The following is a 12,274-nucleotide window of genomic DNA, read 5'->3' as shown; positions in this document are numbered from 1 at the left end:
TCATAAATGATCTGGAGGATGGTGTGGATTGCACCCTCAGCAAGTTTGCAGATGACACTAAACTGGGAGGAGAGGTAGATACGCTGGAGGGTAGAGATAGGATGCAGAGGGACCTAGACAAATTAGAGGATTGGGCCAAAAGAAATCTGATGAGGTTCAACAAGGACAAGTGCAGAGTCCTGCACTTAAGATGGAAGAATCCCATGCATCTCTACAGACTAGGGACCGAATGGCTCGGCAGCAGTTCTGCAGAAAAGGACCTGGGGTGACAGTGGACGAGAAGCTGGATATGCGTCAACAGTGTACCCTTGTGGCCAAGAAGGCCAATGGCATTTTGGGATGTATATGTAGGGGCATTGCCAGCAGATCAAGGGATGTGATCGTTCCCCTCTATTCAACATTGGTGAGGCGTCATCTGGAGTACTGTGTCCAGTTTTGGGCCCCACACTACTAGAAGGATGTGGAAAAATTGGAAAGAGTCCAGCGGAGGGCAACAAAAATGATTAGGGGACTGGAACACATGATTTATGAGGAGAGGCGGGAACTGGGATTGTTTAGTCTGCGGAAGAGAAGAATGAGGGGGGATTTGATAGCTGCTTTCAACTACCTGAATGGGGTTCCAAAGTAGATGGATCTAGACTGTTTTTGGCGGTAGCAGATGACAGAACAAGGAGCAATGGTCTCAAGTTGCAGTGGGGGAGGTTTAGGTTGGATATTAGGAAAAACTTTCACTAGGAGGGTGGTGAAACACTTGAATGCGTTACCTAGGGAGGTGGTGGAATCTCCTTCCTTAGATATTTTTAAGGTCAGGCTTGACAAAGCCCTGGCTGGGATGATTTAGTTGGGGATTGGTCCTGCTTTGAGCAGGGGGTTGGACTAGATGACCTCCTGAGGTCCCTTCCAACCCTGATATTCTATGATTCTAAAATAATCCCCTTCATTTCCTCTATGAACCTAGACTGATTATTGCATTACTATACAGAAGTACTCAGAATGGTGCCTATTGAGGCCAAGTTTAAAATATACCTATTTCAAGTAAATAACTTTGCCTTTAAGCAATTTGGTTTTAGTAAACTGAGCTGCTGAAATCTATGGAATTTGGCATTTATAAAATGATACATGCACAGCATAGGCCAAAAAAAAAAGTCTCAAATTTAAACTGCAAATGCTTTCTCAAATGTATTTATCCCGCTAATGGACAGCAGGGTTTTTTTGGAGACCATTTTACTAATCTGATGCCATGTTTACTTCAACTTCAGCTTGGCTGTTGACACAAAGAGATGGAAATCACATGAAGAGCGTATCTATTTAAAGTATAAAGAGGACCTGAAATAATCATGCTTTAAAGGGGATAGAACTAATCTTTGAGAGTTGCATCACATGCATCTGAGGTAACAAATTACCATTGCTTACACAGGGGCAAACGTCTGTTTCAATCCCTTCTAGCCCAAACCTAAGTAGGAACATCTATTTAAAGTTCTCGTTTAGAATTAAGAAACATTCAAGACATCACCCATTTAGGCATTACCACATTTAACATTCAAAACTTTTTTTTCCAAATTAAAAAATGTAAATGTTCATTTTCCCCACAGTAATCAAAATACTTCAGATTTTTAAAAAAATGTTTTTGAAGTTTTTGGCCATAGATACAACAACCACTTAATACTGATTGTCCTAAAAATATTGCACCTCTGTACAATACATATCTACTGCTCCAAACAGCTGAGATAGAGTAGTGCAACTACTGCAAGTCACTTATACAAAGCCCATTTTAAAATTTGTTTCTAAGAGGTCACCATTATTTAAACACTGGTATGCTGGGCGTTCTTTTCCTCTGAGAATGTGTTGCTCATGAAAGGTGCCCTGGATGGGAAAGTCCTCTACTGCGAGCAAACAGGTACAAGCAGCAATTCAAGTTTCCCTCATCATCCCTCCAATACAAGATACCTCAGCCCTGACCTGAAGGGACTATCTCTGGGGAATCATAGAATATCAGAGTTGGAAGGGACCTCAGGAGGTCATCTAGTCCAACCCCCCTTGCTCAAGGCAGGACCAATCCCCAACTAAATCATCCCAACCAGGGCTTTGTCAAGCCTGACCTTAAAAACCTCTAAGGAAGGAGAGCCCACCACTTCCCTAGGTAACGCATTCCAGTGTTTCATCACCCTCCTAGTGAAAAAGTTTTTCCTAATATCCAATCTAAACCTCCCCCACTGCAACTTGAGACCATTGCTCCTTGTTCTGTCATCTGCTACCGCCAAAAACAGTCTAGATCCATCCTCTTTGGAACCCCCTTTCAGGTAGTTGAAAGCAGCTATCAAATCCCCCCTCATTCTTCTCTTCCGCAGACTAAATAATCCCAATTCCCTCAGCCTCTCCTCATAAATCATGTGTTCCAGTCCCCTAATCATTTTTGTTGCCCTCCGCTGGACTCTTTCCAATTTTTCCACATCCTTCTTGTAGCGTGGGGTCCAAAACTGGACACAATACTCCACATGAGACCTCACCAATGTCGAACAGAGGGGAACGATCACGTCCCTCAATCTTCTGGCAATGCCCCTACTTATACAGCCCAAAATGCCATTAGCCTTCTTGGCAACAAGGGCACACTGTTGACTCATAGCCAGCTTCTCGTCCACTGTCACCCCTAGGTCCTTTTCCACAGAACTGCTGCCGAGCCATTCGGTCCCTAGTCTGTAGAGGTGCATGGGATTCTTCCATCCTAAGTGCAGGACTCTGCACTTGTCCTTGTTGAACCTCATCAGATTTCTTTTGGCCCAATCCTCCAATTTGTCTAGGGTCCTCTGAATCCTATCCCTGCCCTCCAGCGTATCTACCTCTCCTCCCAGTTTAGTGTCATCTGCAAACTTGCTGAGGGTGCAATCCATGACATCTCCAGATCATTAATGAAAATATTGAACAAAACCGGCCCCAGGACAGATCCTTGGGGCACTCCATTTGATACTGGCTGCCAACTAGACATGGAGCCATTGATCACTACCCGTTGAGCCCGACAATCTAGCCAGCTTTCTATCCACCTTATAGTCCATTCATCCAGCCCATCCTTCTTTAACTTGCTGGCAAGAATACTGTAGGAGACCGTGGCAAAAGCTTTGCTAAAGTCAAGGAATAACACGTCCACCACTTTCCCCTCATCCACAGAGCCAGTTATCTCATCATAGAAGGCAATTAGATTAGTCAGGCATGACTTGCCCTTGGTGAATCCATGCTGACTGTTCCTGATCACTTTCCTCTCCTCTAAGTGCTTCAGAATTGATTCCTTGAGGACCTGCTCCATGATTTTTCCAGGGACTGAGGTGAGGCTGACTGGCCTGTAGTTCCCAGGATCCTCCTTCTTCCCTTTTTTAAAGATGGGCACTACATTAGCCTTTTTCCAGTCATCCAAGACTTCCCCCGATCGCCATGAGTTTTCAAAAATAATGGCCAATGGCTCTGCAATCACAGCCGCCAACTCCTTTAGCACTCTCGGATGCAGCATATCCGGCTCCATGGACTTGTGCTCGTCCAGCTTTTCTAAATAGTCCCGAACCACTTCCTTCTCCACAGAGGGCTGGTCACCTCCTCCCCATGCTGTACCGCCCAGTGCAGTAGTCTGGGAGCTGACCTTGTTCATGAAGACAGAGGCAAAAAAAGCATTGAGTACATTAGCTTTTTCCACATCCTCTGTCCCTAGGTTGCCTCCCTCATTCAGTAAGGGGCCCACGCTTTCCTTGACTTTCTTCTTGTTGCTAACATACCTGAAGAAACCCTTGTTACTCTTAACATCTCTTGCTAGCTGCAACTCCAGGTGTGATTTGGCCTTCCTGATTTCACTCCTGCATGCTCGAGCAATATTTTTATACTCTTCCCTGGTCATTTGTCCAAGCTTCCACTTCTTGTAAGCTTCTTTTTTGTGTTTACGATCAGCAAGGATTTCACTGTTAAGCCAAGCTGGTCTCCTGCCATATTTACTATTCTTTTTACACATCGGGATGGTTTGTCCCTGTAACCTCAATAAGGATTCTTTAAAATACAGCCAGCTCTCCTGGACTCCTTTCCCCCGCATGTTATTCTCCCAGGGGATCCTGCCCATCAGTTCCCTAGATGGAGAAGTGTAGTTCCATAGTCCTTGTCCTTTTAAATGAGGCTACCCAGCAATATTGTTAACCTATCCAACTATACTCTCAGCCCAGCAGAAGCAGCTGTTCTATCTCGGGGCCTCTCCTTCTGCCCCTCCACTCCCACGAACATGATACAGCTCTGTGGTGACCTAGAATCCTATTTTCGATGTCTCCGACTCAAGGAATATTTCCAAAATACCTCTGAACAACATACTAATCCACAGAGGTCTCCCTACCAACGCTACAGAAAGAAGGATTCTAGGTGGACTCCTCCTGAAGGTCGAAACAGCAGACTGGACTTCTACATAGAGTGCTTCCGCCGACGTGCACGGGCTGAAATTGTGGAAAAGCAGCATCACTTGCCCCATAACCTCAGCCATGCGGAACGCAATGCCATCCACAGCCTCAGAAACAACTCTGACATCATAATCAAAAAGGCTGACAAAGGAGGTGCTGTTGTCATCATGAATAGGTCGGAATATGAACAAGAGGCTGCTCGACAGCTCTCCAACACGAGTTTCTACAAGCCATTACCCTATGATCCCACTGAGAGTTACCAAAAGCAGCTACAGCATTTGCTCAAGAAACTTCCTGAAAAAGCACAAGATCAAATCCGCACAGACACACCCCTGGAACCCCGACCTGGGATATTCTATCTACTACCCAAGATCCATAAACCTGGAAATCCTGGGCGCCCCATCATCTCAGGCATTGGCACCCTGACAGCAGGATTGTCTGGCTATGTAGACTCCCTCCTCAGGCCCTATGCTACCAGCACTCCCAGCTACCTTCGAGACACCACTGACTTCCTGAGGAGACTTCAATCCATCGGTGATCTTCCTGATAACACCATCCTGGCCACTATGGATGTAGAAGCCCTCTACACCAACATTCCACACAAAGATGGACTACAAGCCGTCAAGAACACTATCCCCGATAATGTCACGGCTAACCTGGTGGCTGAACTTTGTGACTTTGTCCTTACCCATAACTATTTCACATTTGGGGACAATGTATACCTTCAAATCAGCGGCACTGCTATGGGTACCCGCATGGCCCCACAGTATGCCAACATTTTTATGGCTGATTTAGAACAACGCTTCCTCAGCTCTCGTCCCCTAAAGCCCCTACTCTACTTGCGCTACATTGATGACATCTTCATCATCTGGACCCATGGAAAAGAAGCCCTTGAAGAATTCCACCATGATTTCAACAATTTCCATCCCACCACCAACCTCAGCCTGGTCCAGTCCACACAAGAGATCCACTTCCTGGACACTACAGTGCTAATAAACAATGGTCACATAAACACCACCCTATACCGGAAACCTACTGACCGCTATTCCTACCTGCATGCCTCCAGCTTTCACCCTGACCACACCACACGATCCATCGTCTACAGCCAAGCTCTGCGATACAACCGCATTTGCTCCAACCCCTCAGACAGAGACAAACACCTACAAGATCTCTGTCAAGCTTTCTTACAACTACAATACCCACCTGCGGAAGTAAAGAAACAGATTGATAGAGCCAGAAGAGTTCCCAGAAGTTACCTACTACAGGACAGGCCTAACAAAGAAAATAACAGAACTCCACTAGCCGTCACCTTCAGCCCCCAACTAAAACCCCTCCAACGCATTATTAAGGATCTACAACCTATCCTAAAGGATGACCCAACACTCTCACAAATCTTGGGAGACAGGCCAGTCCTTGCCTACAGACAGCCCCGCAACCTGAAGCAAATACTCACCAACAACCACATACCACACAACAGAACCACTAACCCAGGAACTTATCCTTGCAACAAAGCCCGTTGCCAATTGTGCCCACATATCTATTCAGGGGACACCATCACAGGGCCTAATAACATCAGCCACACTATCAGAGGCTCGTTCACCTGCACATCCACCAATGTGATTTATGCCATCATGTGCCAGCAATGCCCCTCTGCCATGTACATTGGTCAAACTGGACAGTCTCTACGTAAAAGAATAAATGGACACAAATCAGATGTCAAGAATTATAACGTTCATAAACCAGTCGGAGAACACTTCAATCTCTCTGGTCACGCAATCACAGACATGACGGTCGCTATCTTAAAACAAAGAAACTTCAAATCCAGACTCCAGCGAGAAACTGCTGAATTGGAATTCATTTGCAAATTGGATACTATTAATTTAGGCTTAAATAGAGACTGGGAGTGGCTAAGTCATTATGCAAGGTAGCCTATTTCCTCTTGTTTTTTCCTACCCCCCCCCCCCAGATGTTCTGGTTTAACTTGGTTTTAAACTTGGAGAGTGGTCAGTTTGGATGAGCTATTACCAGCAGGAGAGTGAGTCTGTGTGTGTATGGGGGTGGGTTTTTGGAGGGGGGTGAGGGAGTGAGAGAACCTGGATTTGTGCAGGAAATGGCCTAACTTCATTATCATGCACATTGTGTAAAGAGTTGTCACTTTGGATGGGCTATCACCAGCAGGAGAGTGAATTTGTGTGGGGGGGTGGAGGGTGAGAAAACCTGGATTTGTGCTGGAAATGGCCTAACCTGTTGCTCACTTTAGATAAGCTATTACCAGCAGGACAGTGGGGTGGGAGGAGGTATTGTTTCATATTCTCTGTGTATATATAAAGTCTGCTGCAGTTTCCACAGTATGCATCTGATGAAGTGAGCTGTAGCTCACGAAAGCTCATGCTCAAATAAATTGGTTAGTCTCTAAGGTGCCACAAGGACTCCTTTTCTTTTTGCTACAAATCAAGTGGTCACTCGTGCTGGAGGATTCTGCCATGTGAACACCTGTGTAGTAACAGCTGGACTGAGACTCTCCAAAATCCTCACTGAACCTTTTTTTACATTGACCAGTGAGCTACCACCACATGTTGCTGTTCACCTAAGATGAATTTGAACCAGCAATCCATAATAAGTGACAGGCTCCATATCCTATTGCAATCCCCTGAGTCAGGTCCATTTTCATGAAGTGGATCATATTCTAATAGTGCCTTGTGGATACCTATCCTTCTCTCCCATTGGCCACTGATGGACCATCTCCTGCCCCACCAGCAATCTAATACCACCACCATGGCAATTACGGCAATTTCTCATGTGGGAAAGTGAAGTATATAACATTTTTAACTTCCTTTAATGTGATTCAGCAGCTGGAAACAAGGTGCAGCCATGGACCATCAGAAAGTGCTTGCTTGGGGGAAAACACAGTTTGGGAATGGCTGCACTGAGTCATCTAGTCCATTCAATGGAGGTTTGGTTTGCTTTGCTTTGCAGCAGGCTCCAGGAATCAAGACAGTTTTCCCCACTCACCCATAAGAGTGCATCAAGGGAGCGCCCCCAACAGCAGACAAGACAAGATTTAACTTTTCACCATCATTTCAGGTTGGTTTTAAAAATGTTCACAAGATTACATTTCAAGAAGTCTGAATCCATGAATAGTTGCTTCTCTCTCTCCTTTCCACCCCACTCTCTTAAAATCTCCCACCACACATTACCTACATTGAAGCTTAATGCTGTATTTAAATTTTACTTATTCCATAATTTAGTGTTCTTAACTAGGCAATTAAAATATAAAATCAGTGCTAAGCATAGCCATACAGAAAACCTCACGTGTGCACAAGTACATGTGCTAATGCCTTTTGCTGTGTTGGTTTTGAAAAGCCCCCTTAAATATGTTCAAAGGAGGAAATGATAAATAGAAGAATGAGGCAAGGACAGCAGAATTAGAGATTTGTGATTACTTGTATCTGACCCCTTTGCACCTCCCTGTCATCCTGGAACAGCATAGTAAGCATGTCCTTTCATATCTAATGTTTGTTTCAAATAACGTAGTAATTTCCATCTGCACTGTTCTCCTTGTTCTTTCAAACTGGCAGGGTAAATACAGCACAAGACTGTTTCAAAAAAAAAAAAGCATGGTTAAACTATGGACAGTGAAAATGACATTGGAGTTCCACATTTATTGACCCAAATGTCTTCTATCATAGCTCAGATTTCTTCAGTTTATGAAGAGGAGGATACTGTTTAGCTTTCCAATGATCAGCCCTGCAAAAAGCCTGGAATCTGAAAGTCAAGTGTGGGTTATCTCCCCACCGGCAATAAATATTGCGCAGCTATAACCTACTGTTATTTCCTTTCAGAGGTTAAGTGTGTGCTAGTGGGACCGAACTGTGTCCCTGTGAGATGTTACCACACTTGCTGTTAGTGGAGGCACAGTGGTATGAAAGAGACAGGACATTGTCTGCTAGCCTGCTCCCCCGCCTTAGCCTTTGGAACTCATCTGCTCACCATAACCTACGAGACACTTTTGTTAGCTTCCAGGATGCACTACAAAGCCCATTTTCTCTTCTCTCACCTGTAAAGTGATTTGGTATAGCTAGCAAGAGACACTCTAGTGGGAATTCCATGGTGAGGTTCATTTGTAATATTTGTTGTTGTTGCTAAAGTTATCTGATTTTAGGGTAACTTACAGGTCTGTTGAATTAATGCGTTTTTAAAAGATTGTTACGGGTCCAGACAGAACACCAGGGACCCTCTTCAAGCAGTAAAAATCCAATAAAGTTAGACCCAGATGGCACAACCTACTTGCAAGAGAGTATGTGAAGTGAGGTATTGAATAATGTAGATCAGAGGATAAATTTTAATGCAACTCATGTATATGTAAAAGGAGAGGTTAGTAGGATTTTTTTTTTTTAAAAAATAGATCTAGTATTCTGTAGCTTGATAGAGGATTTGGCAGGGGAAAATGGACAATGAAACCTCAGCAGCAGCAACATAAAACTGGCAATACTTATCTTCATCAGCCATTCCTACTCTCTTGCTGGGGGAAGCGGCAAAAATTACCTATCCATGTGTTTCAGTCTGGGTCACTATGTGCAGCAAAACAAGCAAGGCATGATGAGAGAGAGGAAAAAGCAAATACACATGGGGCCTAGGATACCCACACTGTACTCTTGAACCCCAACTGAGTCAAGTCTATTCCTCTACAATTTTTGTAATGATACCTGCCTAAAACAGTTGTCTTTCAAATCTTTCAAGTCTTGTCAAATCAATACAAAATTCCACCCACAAATGCACATTGGAAGCAACACTAACAGGGGTGGAGAAAAATCAGAGTTAATGTTGTTAGTCCATCTTTAACAGCTACAAAACTAGATATTATGACAGGAGTTGCCAGGCAAGAATTAGTGTTTAACCAGTTCAGTGTTGCCCATAACCCTTGATACCCTGTACAAAACCACGCACTTCCACGAATGGCCAACTCACTGGGTACATCCCCAGGGGGAGTTGGTGTTTAGTTGCAATGCTGACACTCCTGTATAATACAGAATGAGCATACAGCACAGATGAATCCATATTCAGTAGTGAAGGGGTTAATTATGAGTCATGTTTTGGTCTGGCTGCCAAAACAATGTGCTTTGTAGCTACTTCCCATTGATTTCATTTAGAAAAAATAAACTGGCAAGAATTGTTAGGATAAAGGAATAAGCCCTCTAACAAGAATCATTATCAAAACATTATCCATTCAAAATTCCCTCCTATCTAAAGTTAAATGTAAGGCTCTGGAAGCTCAGAATAGAGATGGTAGGCCTGTAAGAGAAACTTTTGTTATTAAGTGAAGTAAACAGGATAACTCCCCAATAATAGACACTTCCTCTTTGAGCAAACTAATATTAAAGTCTCTGGACCCAGAACAACAAAGTCTGTTTACTGGGTTGATTTCAGCAAGGGACAGTCCTTGTGTAGTTGCAGACCATGTTGTTTTCCAACACTGAAAGGTGGGTCTTGCTTTAGATGAGCAAACGTCTCCAAGTCTTTCCTTTGTCCCCCAGGAATTACATTGCACCTCTGCTTTTCTCAGGGACAGCCCAGTGATCTGATCCAAATGTACTTCACAAAACTAGGGATGTGGAGATAGGACGTACAAGTATTGCCTCTCCCTGCCTTCCCAATAAAGATTTAATAGAGTCAGTTAGCCGCCAACAATAATAATTCACTAAGTGCAGTCAAATATTTTGTTACAGGGTCCCTGATGCACTCACTGTCTGTCACTCTGCTTGGACTCACTAATTATATTCTCTCTCTGAAGTTTTACATTCAGAATTCATTTTTATGGTTTCAACTGAAAGCGTAAGAACACAAGGCCCTGTCTTGTAAGGCGAAATAAAATTAAGAAGATTGAACATATATTATTTAAAATACACCTCTTAAACTTTCATTATAAGGAGGCATTTCTAAATAGTATTTTGTTTTCCAGTGGAACCTTCATAGCACAGCTCACAGAAAGAGCAACAGTTTTTTGTTTTGTTTTTTTACACAGCTATTTTGTTAAACACTTAGGAAGACACTATTAGTAAGATACTCCCATACTTTCCCGATTTGGAGATTTATATATATTTAAAAAAAAAAAAACCATTTTGAAACGCAGACAAAGTTTTCATTCATATCTCCACCACCACCAAACAGTCTCTCTCAGATCCTGCAGCTCATTTAGATGTCATCTTATTATTCTTAACTTCTGGGACACATAGGCACCGGCTGTATAGATGAGGTTCATGCCATTCTGGAGATGAGAGTTCTTTTTAACAATTCCATTTTAAAGTTACATTCTATTCTATTCTATTCAAGTGCTTATCCTGGTCTCATCATCATAACACCAGAGCACCTTTCAGTAGTGCATTAAGCAACATGACTAATGTCTGTGACATGTGGTTAGCATCTTCTCTCATCCTCTCCCCAGGAGAAAAGCGTGTATACACTGTAGCATTTTGTTTTGGTAGGTTAGCTGGTTGTTTAGATTATTTATTAAAAGGTATGCTGCTGTGTGTTTGTTAAAAGTCAAAATCAACAAAGCATGCCTTCCAGTTGGAAGGGAAGGCGTAAGATTTGTTATGGTCCTTCGCTCCTGTAGATGTCTGTTCCACAGCATCAAATCAGTCCTCCAGAAATCTCTGTCTCCTGCACAGACAAGCTTTACCTTGACAGTAGAAAGTTCCATTATAACTGAGGAGCAGAGTTGAGCACAGTGGTCAACATCCCAAAGCTTTAGGTGATCTTTTATATATGCTGGATCCAGGCCAGATCACCTAAAACTTAAGCTGAAAATAAGGATCAAGATTTGAACTTGCCTCCGTAGTCTATAAGAAGTCAGCATAGACAGCAGAGGACAGGTTTAATGTGGTCATGGTAGCCTGTATTGCTGAAGAGGCATGCAGCATTCTGTAGAAGACAGAATTTCACAGGACTGATGATTTCAGGCCAAGGTACACACAATGTCAGTATTATGCAAATGACAAATATTTCAGAAGCTACAATAAAGTGTTTTTTTAATATAAGAGAAAATAGAACTGTAAAACTGAGCTTGAAATATGCTAACTCCTAAAAAAGACTGCTGTTAGCGATCCAATGAATCCTCACCACCCTCTACAGAGATTACATCCTCACCTTCTGTCAGGGTTCTTTCCCCACTCTGAACGCTAGGGTACAGATGTGGGGACCCGCATGAAAGACCCCCTAGGCTCATTCTTACCAGCTTAGGTTAAAAACTTCCCCAAGGTACAGACTTTGCCTTGTCCTTGAACAGTATGCTGCCACCACCAAGCGTTTTAAACAAAGAACAGGGAAAGAGACCACTTGGAGATGTCTTCCCCCAAAATATTCCCCCAAGCCCTACACACCCCCTTTCCTGGGGAGGCTTGAGAATAATATCCTAACCAATTTGCTACAAAATCATCAAAGACCCAAACCCCTGGATCTTGGAACAATGGAAAAATCAGTCAGGTTCTTAAAAGAAGGATTTTATTTAAAAAAAAAAAAAAAAAAAAAAAAAAAAGGTAAAAATCATCTCTGTAAAATCAGGATGGAAAATACTTTACAGGGTATTCAGATTCAAAACACAGAGGATCCCCCTCTGGGCAAAACCTTAAAGTTACAGAAATAATAAATAATAATAAATAATAACAAATAATAAACCTCCCTCTTACAACAGGGAAAATTCACATAAAACAAAAGAAACTAATCCGCCTTGCGTGGCTTACCTATACTGGTTGCAATATTGGAGACTTGGATTAGGATGGGTTGGAAAAGATGGATTTCTGTCTGGCCTCTCTCAGTCCCAAAAGAGAACAACAGGTAAAACAAAGAGCACAAAACAA

At 43.0% G+C, this 12,274-nt stretch overlaps 1 protein-coding gene across 3 annotated transcripts in view; it reads right to left on the bottom strand.

The window, feature by feature from the left end:
* The window catches only part of EPB41 (erythrocyte membrane protein band 4.1), a 188,242-nt gene that overhangs the window by 82,539 nt on the left and 93,429 nt on the right, over positions 1-12,274 (bottom strand). The window contains exon 1 of one of the 3 annotated variants that reach the window (XM_077837787.1): positions 11,249-11,315. The exons of the other annotated variants lie outside the window; for them this stretch is intronic. Within the exon in view, the coding sequence (XP_077693913.1) occupies positions 11,249-11,274 (26 nt within the window). The 5' untranslated portion in view covers positions 11,275-11,315. Of the gene's footprint in view, positions 1-11,248; positions 11,316-12,274 lie in introns of those variants that run through there. 3 annotated transcript variants of the gene reach the window in all.

Source organism: Eretmochelys imbricata, chromosome 19, assembly GCF_965152235.1.
Source record: "Eretmochelys imbricata isolate rEreImb1 chromosome 19, rEreImb1.hap1, whole genome shotgun sequence".
NCBI classification, from domain to species: Eukaryota; Metazoa; Chordata; order Testudines; family Cheloniidae; genus Eretmochelys; species Eretmochelys imbricata.
The sequence above is the reverse complement of the archived record's forward strand: the minus strand, read 5'-3'. Positions and strand labels throughout refer to the sequence as shown.